At 49.8% G+C, this 17,813-nt stretch overlaps 1 protein-coding gene across 4 annotated transcripts in view; it reads left to right on the plus strand.

Annotated features, from left to right (window-relative positions):
- Positions 1-17,813, plus strand: part of HDLBP (high density lipoprotein binding protein) — a 955,902-nt gene that overhangs the window by 205,981 nt on the left and 732,108 nt on the right. For all 4 annotated transcript variants that reach the window (XM_086944014.1, XM_086944016.1, XM_086944015.1 and 1 more), the window contains exon 5: positions 16,155-16,370. In XM_086944014.1, the coding sequence (XP_086800140.1) occupies positions 16,155-16,370 (216 nt within the window). The remainder of the gene's footprint in view (positions 1-16,154; positions 16,371-17,813) is intronic.

Below are 17,813 nucleotides of genomic sequence, written 5' to 3' on the forward strand. Positions count from 1 at the left end.
CTCCCCTTGTCAGTGGACCTTCCATAGGTCACTTCCAGATATGCTGCTCTTAGCTTCCAGGAGATGAGACAAGTGTGTACCTCCAGGAAGCTAAAACAGGGTTCTAACCCTACCATCCCATTTCTGATTGGTCTCTTAGAGACTTATGATGCTAGGAGGGCTGGTAACCCAGACCCTTCTAATCCAGATGGGACAATGCCTCCCCTAGAGGGAACCACAGGTGACCCTGACCGTATCCATCTCTCTGCAGAAGGTGAAGAGGAGGATGAGGATCTAGAGCCATCTGAGGACGAGGCAGACAAAGGTCCAGAAGTAGTTAGCCAGCTAACTAGGGACAACTTAAGCAGGCATGAGAATGGTACTAGGAGACCCCTGGGGCCCCTCTCCGGCCAGCTTAACATTGGGAATGGACGAGTTAGGTCTCTATCCAGAGGCTCTAACAGATCCATTCGAACCAATGGCTCTCAGACCTCTTCTCATAGAGGGATGTCATCCCCTAAGAGAAGGGAGCATGAAGCTAAGATGAGGGAAGCCAATCTGAGGATTGAAAGGGAAGAACTTGCCCTGGCCAAAGAGAGGCTTGCCTTTGCTAGAGAGCAAAAGTTAAGTGGACTAGATTCCACTGGTGGCAGCATTCCCCCAAGGGAAAGCAGGAGTTTAGATACTAGACACCTGAGTAAGATAGTGCCCCCCTTTAAACAAGGGGATGATATCCACAAATGGATAACTGCTTTGGAGAGGGCTTGCACTGTACAGTGTGTCTCCCAGAGTCAGTGGGCAGCTATCTTGTGGCTCTCCTTTGAAGGTAAAGGTAGAGATAAGCTCCTCACTACTAGAGCTGAGGATGCTAACAATTACCAAGTCCTGAAGAATACACTGATAGATGGGTTTGGCCTAACCACTGAGCAGTACAGGTTGCTGTTCAGGGATACCCAGAAAACTCAGTCTCAGGATTGGTCTGATTTTGTAGATTGTGCCACTAAGGCTTTGGAGGGCTGGTTGCTGGGCAGTAAGGTTACTGATTATACAGGATTGTACAATCTGATCATGAGGGAACAGATTTTAAACAATTGTCAGAACCAGTTGTTGCATCAGCACCTTGTTGTCTCAGATCTGACCTCTCCCCAAGAATTGGGAAAGAAGGCAGACAGATGGGTCAGAACAAGGGTTAAGCAGAACCAGGGCCAGAACCAGGGTGGTCAGAAGAAAGCAGACCAGAAGGGTAAAGATTCTAAAGGCGAACAAAATGACCAGAAGTCTTCGACAGGTCCCCAACAAACCAAAGAGGGTGGGGGTCAGGCTTCCCAGAAAAAGAAGAATCAAGAAGGCCAGTCAAAAAGGTGGTGCCAATACTGTAAAAGTAAAACTCACTGGTTTAGTGAGTGCACCAAGAAAGGAGGGCAGACTCCTGCTACTGCAGCCCCTAAGGCACCTGTGCCCCCTAGTACAGCCAGCAGTAGTAGTGCACCTCCCAAGGGATTAGTTGGGTTAACCTTGGGTTCTGAGGGGTATGACAACTTAGTTGGCACACTCACTCACTCAGGCTGTCCTTGTCTGTACAGGGGATGTGGATATATCCCCTGATGTCAGTCCCAATACTTTGGGCAAATACAGGCAGACACCTTGGATAAATGGAAAAATGGCTCAGGCCTATAGGGACACTTGTGCCAGTGTCACCATGGTGACACCTAACTTGGTGGACCCTGGACAGATCATGCCAGGTACAGATTTCCTGGTGACCAATGCCAGCAACGTCACTACCAGTCATAGTATGGCGATTGTTGCTTTCTCCTGGGGAGGGGTAAATGGCCAAAAGAAGGTTGTAGTTAGTTCAGACCTCCCAGTGGATTGTTTTTTGGGCAATGATTTGGAGTCATCACAATGGTCAGAAGTGGAGCAGAGGACTCACATGGAGATGTTAGGCTTGCCAGCACATGTGCTTTCTGTGACTAGGTCACAGGCCAGAACATGCCCCACTGAACAGGTGCTGGATCCTGGAACAATGGACCAGACACCTTCCAAGAAGAAGAGCAGTAGGGTTAAGGCATTGCCTTCCCCCTTGCCCCAGGTTGAGGATCAAGTCTCAGAGGAGGCTGACCTACAGGAATTGAGGGAAACTGAGCCTAAAGAATTTGAACTTGATCAAGTTGAATTTCTGGGCTCAGGGGGACCCTCAAGAGAAGACCTGGGGAAGGACCAATTAGACTGCCCTTCCCTTGAACCCCTCAGCCAGCAGGCTGCTGCTGGGAACGCCACAGGTACCCACAAGGTATACTGGGATGATGGACTCCTGTACACTGAGGCAAGAGACCCCAAGCCTGGCATGGCCAGGAGGCTGGTTATCCCCTTGTCTCAGAGGTTTCCTTCTTACCTTGGCCCATGAGATTCCCTTAGCAGGACACTTGGGCCAGACAGACTTGGGACAGACTTGTCTCACACTTTCACTGGCCTCACATGAATGAAGATACCAAGGAGTTTTGTCGCTCCTGTGTCACTTGCCAAGCCAGTTGTAAGTCAGGTGGCACAACAAAGGCCCCCCTTATACCGATGCCTGTGGTGGGGGTGCCCTTTGAAAGAGTGAGGATTGACATTGTTGGTCCAATGGAACCCCAGACAGCATCCGAGCACAAGTTTATACTGGTGGTGGTGGGCCATGCCACCAGGTATCCTGATGCTATTCCCCTTAGGACCACTACAGCACCTGTTGTGGCAAGAGCCCTAGTTGGAGTGTTCTCGAGAGTGGGCTTCCCTAAGGAGGTTGTCTCTGACAGAGGTGCAAACTTCATGTCAAGCTACTTAACTGCTATGTGGAAGGAATGTGGTGTCAACTACAAGTTCACTACACCCTATCATCCACAATGCAATGGGCTTGTTGAAAGGTTCAACAGGACCCTAAAAGGGATGATTCATGGACTACCTGAAAAGCTCAGGCGAAGATGGGATGTCCTGATACCCTGCCTTCTGTTTGCTTACAGAGAGGTCCCACAAAAGGGGGTTGGCTACAGCCCTTTTGAACTTTTGTATGGGCATCCTGTGAGAGGCCCCCTGTGTTTGGTGAAGGAAGGATGGGAGAGACCTCTCAAAAAGCCTGCAACCAACATAGTGGACTATGTACTTGGTCTCCGCTCCAGGATGGCTGAGTACATGGAAAAGGCATCCAAAAACCTTGAGGCTAGCCAAGAACTTCAAAAAGCTTGGCATGACCAAAAGGCTGTCCTGACTGTATATCAGCCTGGACAGAAGGTGTGGGTGTTGGAGCCAGTGGCCCCAGCAGCACTCCAAGACAAATGGTCTGGGCCCCACACAATCCTTGAGCAAAAGGCAGAGGTCACCTACCTGGTGGACCTTGGAACTCCCAGAAGCCCCCACAGGGTGCTTCATGTGAACAGGCTCAAAGCATATGTCGACAGGAAGGACATGAGCTTGCTCATGGCCATAGATGAGGGACAGGAGGAAGAGAGTGACCCTCTCCCAGACCTGCTCACTCAGAATCCTGATGATGGATCAGTAGATGGTGTTGTCTTTTGTGGCAGCCTCTCTGAACATCAACAGAAGGATTGCAAACAAGTTCTTCAATCCTTCAGGCATATGTTCTCTCTAACACCCAGTCAAACCAATTTGTGTACCCATGAGGTTGACACTGATGACAGCTTGCCAGTCAAGAGTAAAATCTACAGGCAGCCTGATCATGTTAGAGACTGCATCAAAACTGAAGTGCAGAAAATGTTGGAGTTGGGAGTCATTGAACCCTCAGATAGCCCTTGGGCTAGGCCGGTAGTTCTAGTGCCAAAGCCTCACACCCAGGGTGGTAAGAAAGAGATGAGGTTTTGCGTAGACTACAGGGGTCTCAATGCAGTCACTAAGACTGATGCCCACCCAATACCAAGGGCAGATGAACTCGTAGATAGATTGGCTTCTGCCAACTACTTAAGTACATTTGACCTGACAGCTGGGTATTGGCAAATCAGGTTAGCTGAGGATGCCAAGCCCAAGACAGCATTTTCTACCCCTGGTGGGCATTATCAATTTGTGGTAATGCCCTTTGGTTTGAAAAATGCACCTGCCATCTTCCAAAGGCTGGTGAATAATGTTCTCACTGGGCTGGATGACTTCTGTGCAGCATATCTTGATGATATAGCTGTCTTTAGCTTCACCTGGGAGGATCACCTGGTCCACCTGAGGAAAGTGTTAGAGGCACTGCAAGCAGCAGGTCTCACTATCAAGGCCACAAAGTGCCAGATAGGGCAGACACAGGTTGTATACTTGGTCCACCTTGTAGGTGGAGGCCAAGTTCAGCCACTGGAGAGCAAGATAGTCAATCAGGGACTGGGCTCCTCCAACCACCCAGACTCAGGTTCGAGCTTTCTTGGGCCTGACTGGTTACTATAGAAAGTTTGTCAGAAATTATGGATCAATTGTGACTCCACTTAATGAACTGACAAGTAAGAAAATGCCAAAGAAAGTTCAGTGGACCGCAGGCTGTCAAAAAGCATTCGATGACCTAAAACAGGCCATGTGCACGGCACCTATCCTCAAGAGTCCAGACTACTCCAAACCATTCATTGTCCAAACAGATGCTTCTGAGCTGGGTGTGGGAGCTGTTCTATCTCAACTGAATTTTGATGGTAAAGACCAGCCCATTGCTTTTATAAGCAGAAGGCTGACCCCCAGAGAGATAATTGGTCAGCTATTGAGAGGGAGGCCTTTGCTGTGGTTTGGGCCCTGAAGAAACTGAGGCCATACTTGTTTGGCACTCATTTAAAGATTCAGACCGACCATAAGCCCCTCTTGTGGCTAGAACAGATGAAGGGTGAAAACCCCAAACTGATTAGGTGGTCCAATTCCCTACAGGGGATGGATTTTACAGTGGAGCATAGACCTTGCACTGATCATGGCAATGCAGATGGGCTCTCCAGGTATTTCCACTTAGAGCAAGAAGACTCACCTGGTCAAGGTTAGTTTATTGTCCCAAAGTTTGGGAGGGGGGTCATGTAGGAGAGTAGGGTCTGCAATCCTATGATCACCCAGATTTTTTGCTTTTGTTTCACTGGCTTACGACTTTTTCTGGCTGTGGGCCTGCCAATCAGACCCACAGTGTGAGAAGTTGGCCTGATATGCAGTGCTCACTATTCTAGTGATCACTATGTATCAGTCCAAACAACCCTTATTGATGATTGGTTGTAAGTCAACCTTATAGACCAGCTATCCTAGTAGCGTGGATACGAGCAGTCTTCGGGCTAAACTCTAGAGGGCTTGCTAAGCCAGCTGTTATACCATCACATATACCCCTTGAACACCAAGTGAAAGGACACCGCACAAGTGTTATGAAAATAAACAGTGTATTTATTTAAGTCACAACAGCCCTGTACTCTTTATGAGGACAGGGTACTAAGCACACAACAAAACTCTTACGAAAATACTTTAAGTTGCACAATTTACACAAATGCCCGAGGGGCACGGAAAACCATATACTATGGAAGTGGAATGCGAAATTACTAGCAGGTAAGTACTGGACTAATAGGCTTTGGAATCGCTAGGACTACGTTACTGAACCTTCAGATTACTAGTAGGAGGCCTAGGGGACTCGGGTGCAGAGTGTGCACTCTCACGCGGGATGCTGGACCAAGTCTATGGGAGCTAGTAAAAGCAAAGTTAGTGTTCTCGGGCGAACCCGATAAGGTAGGTCGGAAACGACAGTGACTCTGGACCCTTGGATAGTGAGGCTATGCTGGGGCACCGAAATGCCGAAGTTACCTAGCCCAGGGGCTGCAGCTGCATAGGTCTGAAAAGACGTCGGGAATCCTCGTTGACGAACCAGGAGCCTGAAGAAAAGAGTTGCTGGCAGGCGACCAGTGAAGATTGTTCGAAGTGATCCAAGCCTGGATCAAAGATGGATGACACCTGAAAGCAGAGGGGACCAAGTTCGTGACCACTAGCCAGTGATCAGATGGCACCAGGAGGGCACCGGATGGTAGTCACCTCGACTAGGTGAGTGGGCGACGCTGGGCTCTGCAGTCTCACGGACCAGGAGGCGTTGTCGGCAACCAGGATGGAGGTGCGAGCTGTCCCACGATGGTTGATGCTGTCGACGTCGCTGGACCCAGGATTGGGGCAACAAGTCTTGGCAAATTCAAGCCCACGCGGTGGACTCAATATGGCGTCTGGAGTGGACCAGGAGGGTCCGGGGTGCTCCTCTTTTGGAAGGGAGCAAGGGCCAGTCTGGAGCAACCAGACCAGCAGTGGTGATGTCGTCGGGCGTCGTCGGGAAGGCCACAAGCCAGCGGGCTAGTAGCCAGACAACGCGGTGAGCAGCAAAAAGCAGAAGGGCCCCACGCAGATCTCGTGGATGCTGGGAGGCTGGACTTCTGTGCTGGAGCTGCTCAGGGTCGGGACTTCTCGGACCCCAAAGCACTCACCAGAGGATCCCTCGGCGGTCGTGCTGGATAGAAGTCGTGCAGTTCTGATGATGGCCAGTCCCTCGAGGTCTCGTCGCACCTACGGTTCTCAGCTTAGCTGTAGAGGTAGGTAGAGGTCAGAGGTGCCAGGGAAGCCGGGTCTCGTCGAGCTGGGCAGTCGGATTCCGGAGGAAGGACGTGCAGCAAACTGCAGAGTTCTTAGATGGTGCCTGCGGATGCAGGGTGACTACTCCTTAGTCACAAGGGAGAAATCTTGAGAAGAGTCGAGAGTTCCTTTCGTGGAAAGTAGTTTCTTGATTCAAAAATGATCTAATTTGGAAGGGTCCCCGCTCCTGCCTTTATCCTAAAGAAAGGGGTGGGTACGCGACAAGGTCCTGCCCTAGGGGTGGGACCAGAAAGGGGGGTGGTTACACCCCTCTCCCATGCCGGACTTTCCCCAGGCCAGGGGCTGGTGTTCCCCTGGAACTGGTTCTAGCCGGCAGATGCGTAGTGAGCACCGGGGTGCCACTCTGCAGTCACCTTCCTGTAAAGCCCTGCCTACCCAGGATACACAAAACCCTGTCTGGGATGGTGCTAGCACCGCCCCTGACAGGAAACCCTTTGTCCAAGCTCCCCTCGCTGGAAGGACTCCCAGCTGCAGGGGGTCAGACTGGTGTCTGTGGTGGCAGCATCCATTTTGTGATGCTGAGGCTCGAGTTAACTTTAACCGGGGTTCACAGTTACATACATGCCGTGTCCCTCTAGAAGGGTGGAATGCTAACCCCGTCGGCAGAATTGGCGAGGGGTTAGTATTCCAATTCGTATGACACCTTCCTCGACATGTTTTGATAAAGCGATACCAAAGATGGCATTTAAATGCGAGGATTATAATGCACTTAAGCGTATATGGTATGCGTTATCATGGAACAGCTATTAGGACTTGGTTCCGCAAGCTGCAAACAGGCTCAGCTCATGCCAGAGCACCATCTCACATGATTCCAAGCACTCTGCCTTCAGGATTGTCAAGGCCTGCCATAGGAGTGACTGATAGCAATCTGTGTGTCCATTTTTAGGGTTAGATATAGGTATACTATATCTAAAGCAAAGGGTGATTACACCACCTTGCCCCAGCTGTCGTGCAGCCAGTTGTGTCAGATTTAGATGGCCATCCAGGGGTGGCATAATACATGCTTCAGCCCCTGGTAGGCTCTGGGTACACCTATGCCCTGAGTTACAGGGTCTGATAAGGTGGCCCAGTACCAATTGGATAATGCACCTAAGGTACATGTGTCAATTTAGTGAGAGAACAGCTAGGCTGTGTGTAGGAAGGTGGATACCTGACTATGGTTGCCCCCAACTTTTTGCCTGGTGTTTTGCTGGTTTTCCGACTTAGTTGGCCTGGGACCCTGCCAATCAGGACCCCATGCCTACTGCTCTCTCTCTCTCTAAAATGGATTCCATGTACCTTAGGTACATTTCCAATTGGTACTGGGACTCTAGAGTTTAGCCCGAAGACTGCTCGTATCCACGCTACTAGGATAGCTGGTCTAGAAGGTTGACTTACAACCAATCACCATAAGGGTTGTTTGGACTGATACATAGTGATCACTAGAATAGTGAACACTGAATATCAGGCCAACTTCTCACACTCTCTACAAATGCTAACAATTAAGACCGCTTTCTTGGTGGCAATCACCTCACTGCGCAGGGTGAGCGAACTACAGGCGTTAACAGTACAAGAACCCTACATCCAGATACACAATGATAGGGTGGCGATGAGAACGGATCCACACTCTATGCCTAAGGTGGTGCCTAGCTTACACATCAACCAGACAGTGCAAATACCAAGTTTCTTTCAGAAACCGACCACAAGCGCAGAGAGGGCGCTGCACACTCTGGACTCTAGAAGGGCAGTAATGCACTACATAGAAAGCACCAAGGAACTTGGGAAGGCAAAGCAGTTCTTTGTGTCCTTCGCAAGCAGTTTTCTGGGTAGACCAGTAACAAAGGGAACCATCACACGATGAATCGCACAGACAATACAATTCTGCCACAAACAAGCAGACCAAGAACTAGCGGAGGGGGCACAGGCCGATTCTACTAGGAAAAAGGGAGCAACAATAGCCTTCCTGGCAGAAGCACCCATTCAAGAAATATACCTGGCGGCAACATGGGCTTCAGTGCACACGTTCACTAAGCACTACTGTGTGGATATACAAATGAACAAGGAAGCACAGGTAGGACAGAAAGTGCTTCAACATATATTCAACAACCTACGCTTATCTTCCACCCAGCCGCCACAAACATAGCAAACCGCTACAGAAGTCTATGCACAGCATAGTGAATCTAGAAAGCTTCACGCTGCAAAACTACACCGACCGGTAAAGTATTTGTTTCCTACAAAAGGCAAGTAAGAGTTCAAGTTTAAGATAGTTACTTTTCTTCCATACAAAACACAGTGCAACAGACCTTTTTTTTTTTTTCAGGAAAAGAAAACTTGTAACATTGGTTGCTATGGGAAAGAGTGGTAATGGTTTACACGTAAACAACTTAGAAGTATGTCTTTTGGGGGTCATGATCAGGGTTCCTCCCAAGGTCCAGTTGGGCACTCAAACCGCACCTGCAGTGGGGCGGTAGAGTGTAGGGGCCCAATGTTAGTCAATGGGGCGAAGTGGTCCTTTGGTCAGTGACTGCTCACAAGCAGGCCATTTGGTTGAGGGAGCAAAGTTACTTGGGTTGGCATCTGCTCTGCAGGGGCCAACAATCTGCACAGGAGCTGCAACAGCAGCGGCACAGAGGTGGCTGGATGCTGTGTGGCAAAGAGGTTGGGTGCCCGGTGGATCTCAACGGAGATGTCAGGTTCTGGAAAATATTCTGCAAGCTCTGAGGGAGGCTTCCTGGAGGTGACCACCGACTGGAGAGGCAAGTTGGATTCTTGGGGCATGCCTAAACACTGTCAGTTCTGCCATCAATGGCCTACTCCCTCACCTTCGAGACTACCCCTCCAGCCATGCTAACTCTGTATCACCACTTCTTGGTGAACCATCTTGCTCTTCTTCAGCAGGAAGTCACGGCCCTCTTGGCCAAGGGGGCCACCAAGCACGTTCTTAGGCCAGAAGTAGGTCGTGGCTGTTCCCACTACTTTCTGGCCCCCAAGAAGGACAAGGACTTGTTTCCTATCTTGTACCTCAGGAACGTCAACCACTTCCTCCGGAAGGAGAAGTTCAAGATGTTGGCGCTAGCTCAGGTCTTGTATTCCCTCGACCTGGGAGACTGGATGGGAGCGTTGGAATTGCAGGACGCATATTTCCACATCCCTGTCCTGCCGGCCCACCGCGTTACCTGCAGTTCACAGTAGACCACAAGCATTTTGAGTTTACTGTGTCCCCCTCGGCCTTACCAGCGCTTCTCGGGTGTTCACAAAAGTGATGGTGGTGGTCGCAGCTCATCTGTGCAGATCAGGGGTTCCAGTCTTCCCGTATCTCGATGACTCGTTGAAGGCGGGTTCACCCCAGGCAGTCCTCTCCCACCTCCAGACTAAGGCCGACCTCCTGCATTTGCTGGGGTTCATCAACGTGCCGAAGTCGCGCATGATTCCCTCTCAGAAGCTCCTCTTCATCGGAGCAGTTTTGGACCCTACACAGCTTCAGGTTTATCCTCCCGAGCATCAAGTCCGGGATATTCAGGCTATGATTCAGATCTTTCAGCCTGTTTCCCAGGTTTTGGTCAGGATGACCCTCCGGCTACTGGGCCTGATGGCCTTCTGCATCCTGCTAGTGGATCATGCCAGATGGCATATGTGGGCTCTGCAGTGGTTCCTGAAGTTCCAGTTGGCACAGCATCAGGGCAACCTGTCCAATCACGGAGGGCACTGCACGACAATTGCTCTAGTGGCTCACAAATCGCGATTTGGGTCAATGGCAGATCTCTCTCCCTTCCACAACTGTACACACAGTTGTGACGGACGCGTCCATTCTGGGATGGGGCGGCCAAAATTAATACGTGGAGATCAGAGGACTCTGGTCTCCGGTGGAGTCCCGGCTCCATATCAACCTTCTGGACCTTCTGGAGCTTCGGGAGATCCGGCTTACACTGAAGGCATTCCTTCTCTCTTTCAAGGGGACGGTAGTGCTGGTGTTCACGGACAACACCACCGCCATGTGGTACTGCAACTAACAGGATGTGGTGGGGTTGTGGACCCTATGTCAGGAGGCTCAGCGCCTCTGGACATGGCTGGAACATCAGGGCATTTCCCTGGTGGTTCAACACCAGGCAGGTTCTCTAAACACCAGGGTGGACTAACTCAGCCACCGGTGCATGATGGATCACGAATGGTGTCTGAACTCAGACGTAGTGCAAGGCCTCTTTCAGCAGTACGGAGAGCCTTGGTTGGATCTATTCACGCAATAAGATCAATTCTACGCTTTGGAATTTCCAAGGCTGTACTCGCTAGGCGACGCTTTTTGTCGCGAGTGGAGTTGCGGTCTACTATAAGCCTTTCCGCCTATACCTCTTGTACCCAGAGTGCTGAAGATCAAGCACGGGGGGGAGGAGCCACGACGGCGACCAACATGGCTCCATAGACGCCCGGCTCCGCTGCTCGCCCTCTCACCATCCTGGCAATGATCCTGCATCTCAGCCGTGGCCCCGCGTAGATGAGCGAATGCGGTGCCTGGCCGTGTAACTCCGGAATGAAGACCGCCCCGGACGGCTGAGAAATGTCGTCGTAAAGGTTCCGGCCTCTACAGTGGACGAGCCGGGACCTCGAGTGGCGCTGCAGCCGATGTGGAAGTGATCCACATCGGCCCTCGTTGGCCATGATGGACCGGTGACCCGAGCCGAGACTCGAAGCTCGCACATTGCCGTGGGTAAATAGGCTAGACACAGCGCTGGACCCCTGAGCCTTGTGGCACATGTTTTTGCTGGCGCCTGTGGATGTGGATACACTGGGGTGCGAGGCGGAGTGAACAGCCTGGACCGGACTTTCTCCGGGGGCTGCCGGTGGGCGACCACACACCATCTGAGGTGGACTTCGGAAGGAGATTCCTCGCCTAGTTACGGCTGGTAAGCGGTGCGCGGCATCGTGCGAGTGTGTGGGTTCGAGTGTGCTTCGTCATGACCCATTCGCACACCGCGGCCTGATATTAATATCCTGGCTGCCTGCTGAGACTGCTCTTTATCCTGTTCGGAGGGTCCCCGGAGAAAGGCAGTGTTGTGTACATTGGCGGAAGAGGGATGGAACCTACAGTGAGGGATGTCTTTCTGGCCATTACAGACTTGCACTGAAACGTTGGTGGTTGGTCATCAATGACTCACAGGCGATCATTGCTCCTGCCACAGGATCTATAGACTTAATATTTATAACAGGCTCAATGGCAATGGAAACATTGGAAGGAGGGTGGCAAAAGAAAGAGAGACGCACACCTGTACCATGAAGGACATTTCCTTATATTTAAGAATATGATCATGAAAAATACATGTAGATAACTTGCGACAGAGGTTTGATCGGAGCAGCCATCGAGCAGCACGATTCGAAAGCGCCAAGCACACCTGTGAAACTTGGCGGTGAAACGGCATTGACCGCGAATATTCAATATTCAAAATTAAACAAAACAAAGACACGCTACCAACTGTGGCTACAGTGTGCCCGGCCGGGTTCACTGTAAGTAAATTCAATTTACTTTCACACGCTTGGGCTATCTACACCCTGGTGCAAGATGTCCCTCACTGCCCAGTCCTGATGAGACCTTTATTCTAATGGTCGAAACGCCGTCGACGCCTCAGGAAACAAATCAGACCAACACAGTTTCTATAATTTTATAGCAGCTGGCTAATCATTTGTTGATATAATTGGTTTAGAGTCTAGTTTCCTGTTTTTTGTAAATATTCACAGCTGAAACCTGTATAGTTCACTTTTTTATACACTTTCTTGGTTCGCTTATTATTCACTTGGGATACACTGCACTTTGTGTAATATTTGTATGTCGCAAGTTATCTACATGTATTTTTCATGATCATATTCTTAAATATAAGGAAATGTCCTTCATGGTACAGGTGTGCGTCTCTCTTTCTTTTGCCACCCTCCTTCCAATGTTTCCATTGCCATTGAGCCTGTTATAAATATTAAGTGATACAAAATCGTATGCCATAGGAACCATTGTTTTTCTATATAAACGTACTGCCCTGGTTCCGCTGTGAGTAGGGTTCCCTTGTTTTCACATTTCACAGGATCTATAGAGGCGGATGGGCACAAAGTGGATCAGGTGCCCGGCGTTTCCCAGTCTGTTGATGCCGAGGACTCCCTGGGGTGTGCAGTGTTGGATTGTGAGACCAGTGAGCACGGCGGCCGGAGCTGCGAGTTTGCTGCCCTTTTACCCTACCTGCCTGTTGATCCACCTCCTGAACAAAAGCGCCTTGTTTTCTCGACGACGGAGAGTGTACCCTGGAGGAATGATGCTGACTCTGTGCCGCTGTTTTTGCTGAGGGCCCGGGTGGCCCCTACTGCGACTGTTGGTCCATCGAGTTTGCCTGCTCGGGGAATGGGGAGCTTGTCTGCTTCTGTTCGGACTGGCCAGGGTTGAGCGCTGACTGTTTACGGCACTTTATGGGTGATCCCGGTGACTAAGTGGAACATGGCTTGTGCTTGTGACTTTGGGGGGTTGAGATGAACGTAAATTGATGCTCACTTTCCATCTTGGTGGGCTTACATGCTTATCGGGTTTGTGGAGGGGGGGCTGTGAATGGGGCTGGAGCGAGGGCCCTCCTCCGTTTTTCCCATTTTTGGGGTTCTTGCTGGGGCAACAGGCATGCCTATAGGGGGGGTGGGCCGTAGCCTGCTGGTATGCAGGGTGGGGGGTTGGGGGATGGGACGTGTTTTTTGTTACTACTTTGTTTCTATGGCCCTACTTTTTCTTTTTCCTTTCTTCTTATTGTATCCCTTTTCCTTATTTCTTATATACTTATTTCCTAGATGGGGGACTGGGTTTCGGTTTCATTGGGAAGACTTCTGTAATGTGTACTTATGATTTTTTTTGTACTGTGTCTTGCTTTCATGAGCAGGACGCTGAGTTCTAGTACATAGCGATTGTTGCTTCATGTCCTGTTTTTAGCTTCCCAATTGTGAATCTCTATTGAAGACTACTATCCTGTTTTAAGACTTGCTCAGTGTACAATTTCGCAATATCGCAGGCCATTAGATCCTTCTACCCTTATTATAAATTGGGATCCTCTCATATCCTGGAACACTATGGACAAGTTTATCTATAAATCCTGATTTAATGTGCTACGCCGGACCGAAGATTACTGTATTTTTGTGTCTCGCTGCGCGAGGCTTTGAATCGTTTTGTGTTGGCCAGCGATTCTTCAGCCTGTGCCTGATTTTACCTGTAATGCTACATGTGAGGTTTTCCAAATAAAAATATATAAAAAAAAAAAAGATCCAGCACAACCGGGCCCAAGTCATTCTTGTGGCTCAGGACTGGGTTAGAGTATGGTATCCCGTGCTACTCAGCATGGCTATCGATCCCCCGATCTGACTACCTCTTCAGGAGAATCTTCTGTCGCAGCAGCTGGGGACAGTCGTCCACCCAAACTTGTCCAGCCTCCACCTCTTTGCGTGGAGATAGAGCGACAGCAGTTGACGTCTTTTGACCTGCCTTCCGAAGTTTGTGATGTGATCTCGGCAGCCAGGCGTCCCTCCACTAAGACTGTATACGCCTGCAGGTGGAATACATTCGTGGCATGGTGCCCAGCAAAGGCTGTGGATCCCCTTTCTGCCCCCCTATCAGAGGTCATTCTATTTCTCCTTTCTTTCACCCAGCAGGGCTCTGCTCTGGGCACTATCCAGGGTGATCTCTTGGCCATTTCAGCCTTTTTACGGCTTCCAGTTCAGTCTTCCCTTTTGAAGTAACCGGTTATAAATAGATTCTTGAAAGGCGGTATTCATCTTTTCCCTCCTGTTCCTTTCATAATGCCTCAGTGGGACTTGAACCTGGTTCTGACATATCTGATGGGTGCTTCCTTTGAGCCACTTCACAACTGTCCTCTTCGTCCTCTTACTTTAAAGACCGTTTTCCTGGTGGCTATCACCTTTGCCAGAAGAGGGAGTGAAATCCAGGTTCTTTGTTCTAAACCTCCTTTTCTCTCTGTCTATCAGAACAAAGTTTTTCTAATGACTTGTCCATCTTTTCTGCCAAAGGTTGTCACTGCCTTTCACATTTGGCAGACAATCACTTTGCCCACCTTCTTTCCGCCTCCGCATCACTCAAAAGCGGAGGAGAGGCTCACCGTCTGGGGCCCAAAACGTGCGCCCTCATTCTACCTTAACCGCAAACAGTTCCGGGTGGATGACCAACTCTTTGGTCGTTACGTGGGCGCCAAGAAAGGTCGGCCGTGCACAAGCGGACCATTTTTATTTGAGTTTTATATAGCACTGGCTAGACCCGGAGGTATCGGAGCGCTTTATAGGAATATCAGAGTTACAGGCAAACAAGTTACAATTGTTGTAGCGCAATCAAAACCTGGGAGACAAGGACAAAGTTACAGAAATTCGTTTGGAGGGGGGATGGGGGAAGACTGGGAGAAACTGTGCCCAAAGTTCGGCTGAGTAGGTGACAATCGTTCTGTGCATTAAGGCTTGTTCTTTGGCTAAAAAGGAGCCTCCAGTGGGGCGAATCGCCCATTCTACCAGGGCGATGGCAGCCACTGCTGCTTTGAGATGGGGAGTTTCCTTGCATGACATTTGTCAGGCAGCTACGTGGGCCTCGCTGCACACGTTTACCAAGCATTACTGCCTGGACAGGAAAGTCAAGAGACTGCTTCTTTGGCCGTTCTGCTCTCCAGGACTTCTTGGTTTGATCTTGGTTCGCAAACCCACCACTGGGGTTGATATTGCTGGGGTATCTATTCTAAGGTAAGGAATCTATCACTAAGTGTTAATTTCAGATGCACAAGTTACATACCTTCGGTAACAATATATCTGTACTACATTAGTAGTAATAGATTCCTTAGCGCCCCACCCATCCTCGCCGGTATGTGAACTGATTTCTAAGGTTAAGGTCATCCCTTTCAGGGCCCTAGTTTCATGGCACCAGTGGTCCGTTTCTTGCATGGCTCTGTGTATCTGGCGCGGAAAGTAGTGTACAGAACGGACGTCGGCGCGACTAAGTAGCTCCAGCGACGTCATCTCGGCGCCAACGCCAACAATGCACGTGGAGCCGCACAATGACTCCTACCAATGCACTGGGGTACTGCTGACTAAAACTTTCCCGATCCAGCCTGACGCCTGGGGGTAATTCTAAGGTAAGGAATCTATCACTACAAATGTTTCTTACAGATATAACGTTACCGAAGGTAAGTAACTTGTATAGCTGAACTGAGTACTTCCTGTGTAGTTGCACAATTCAGATCACTGGGCAAAAAAGCACACAGGGGTGTAAGGGAAAATTTACAAAAAAGGTACACAGCTTTAGCACTTCTTTCTCAACATGGCCAACGAGAATAACTCCACTATTCTACAAGAATAGACCATAAACGTTTCCTTGGGACGTCAACAATAAACAGTATTCATAGGAAAATGTCCAATAACCACTGATTGTCACAAAGTTGTAAGACCTATTTGGGAAAAAAGTCAAGCAGGTGTTTTCTATATATTATGTTTTTATTACATATGTGTCAGTTGACAAGCTTTCTCTTACGATTGGACTATGGCAGTGTAGGCAATATGCTAAGTTATTTATGCTTTGAATTGAATTTGTGCAGGTCTTTCATGTGCCCTTGGAGGAGCGGAAGTACAAGGACATGAACCAGTTTGGGGAAGGGGAGCAGGCCAAGATCTGTCTGGATATCATGCAGAGGACTGGAGCACACCTAGAACTGTCGCTTGCTAAGGATCAAGGGCTCTCCATCATGGTATCCGGCAAGCTTGAAGAAGTTATGAAGGCCCGGAAAGAGATAGTCACCAGACTTCAAACGCAGGTGCGTTCTTTGAGTCCCATGCTGGTTTGACTTGTACAGAAAATCTTCAGCAAAACTGTTAAGTGATTTTATAAACGTAATAATTTGTGGACATAACTGTTTGTTGCCGTCAGACTCTACCGGTCTATGCATCAATCAAGCAAATCATCCTTTTCTTGTACTATAGATTTCAAAATCAGAACTTTAAGTTTTGCAGCATCAGTCTTTCCTGTATGCACATTCTGTGCATTTTCCCACCATGTAGCGGAATTCTGCTTTTGCAGTCTGTCCTTTTTTGTCTCCTGCTGGGTGTCATCTAGGACCATTTGTTTGTATGGCTTTCCTTTTGTTTATCAGATGTAGTAACTAGAAGCCACTGTGCTCTGTTGTCATCTGCACATTTTTAACTGTATCGGAACATCAATGAAATGGGTGAGAACATTGACAATACTTTGAAGTCAGACCCTCACTGATGGCTTGACCATGTGGTCTGAGAATATGCAACCAATAACGCAGAGGTGTTGGAGGGTAGATAGGGATGCTCTCTTTAGATTTTCCCCAACATGCAATCACAGGTTTGCTCAAAGTATAGCACGAAGTGCATGTTGTGTCTACCAATGACCATAGCATCAAGGGTTGTGAAGCTGGTACTGAATTTTCGCCAAAAGTTATGGATAATTAAAGGTGGGCATGCTATACAATGATGCAGTCACAGCAGAAAAACCAACAGTTAACTCACCCACACCTCACCCACCCCCACACCACACACCCCCACCACACCACACACCCCCACCACACCACACACCCCCACCACACCACACACCCCCACCACACCACACACCCCCACCACACCACACACCCCCACCACACCACACACCCCCACCACACCACACACCGATCGCCACACCACACACCCATCGCCACACCACACACCCATCGCCACACCACACACCCATCGCCACACCACACACCCATCGCCACACCACACACCCATCGCCACACCACACACCCATCGCCACACCACACACCCATCACCACACCACACACCCATCACCACACCACACACCCATCACCACACCACACACCCATCACCACACCACACACCCATCACCACACCACACACCCATCACCACACCACACACCCATCACCACACCACACACCCATCACCACACCACACACCCATCACCACACCACACACCCATCACCACACCACACACCCATCACCACACCACACACCCATCACCACACCACACACCCATCACCACACCACACACCCATCACCACACCACACACCCATCACCACACCACACACCCATCACCACACCACACACCCATCACCACACCACACACCCATCACCACACCACACACCCATCACCACACCACACACCCATCACCACACCACACACCCATCACCACACCACACACCCATCACCACACCACACACCCATCACCACACCACACA

The sequence above is a fragment of the Lissotriton vulgaris genome, chromosome 11 (assembly GCF_964263255.1).
Source record: "Lissotriton vulgaris chromosome 11, aLisVul1.2, whole genome shotgun sequence".
In the NCBI taxonomy this organism is placed as follows: Eukaryota; Metazoa; Chordata; class Amphibia; order Caudata; family Salamandridae; genus Lissotriton; species Lissotriton vulgaris.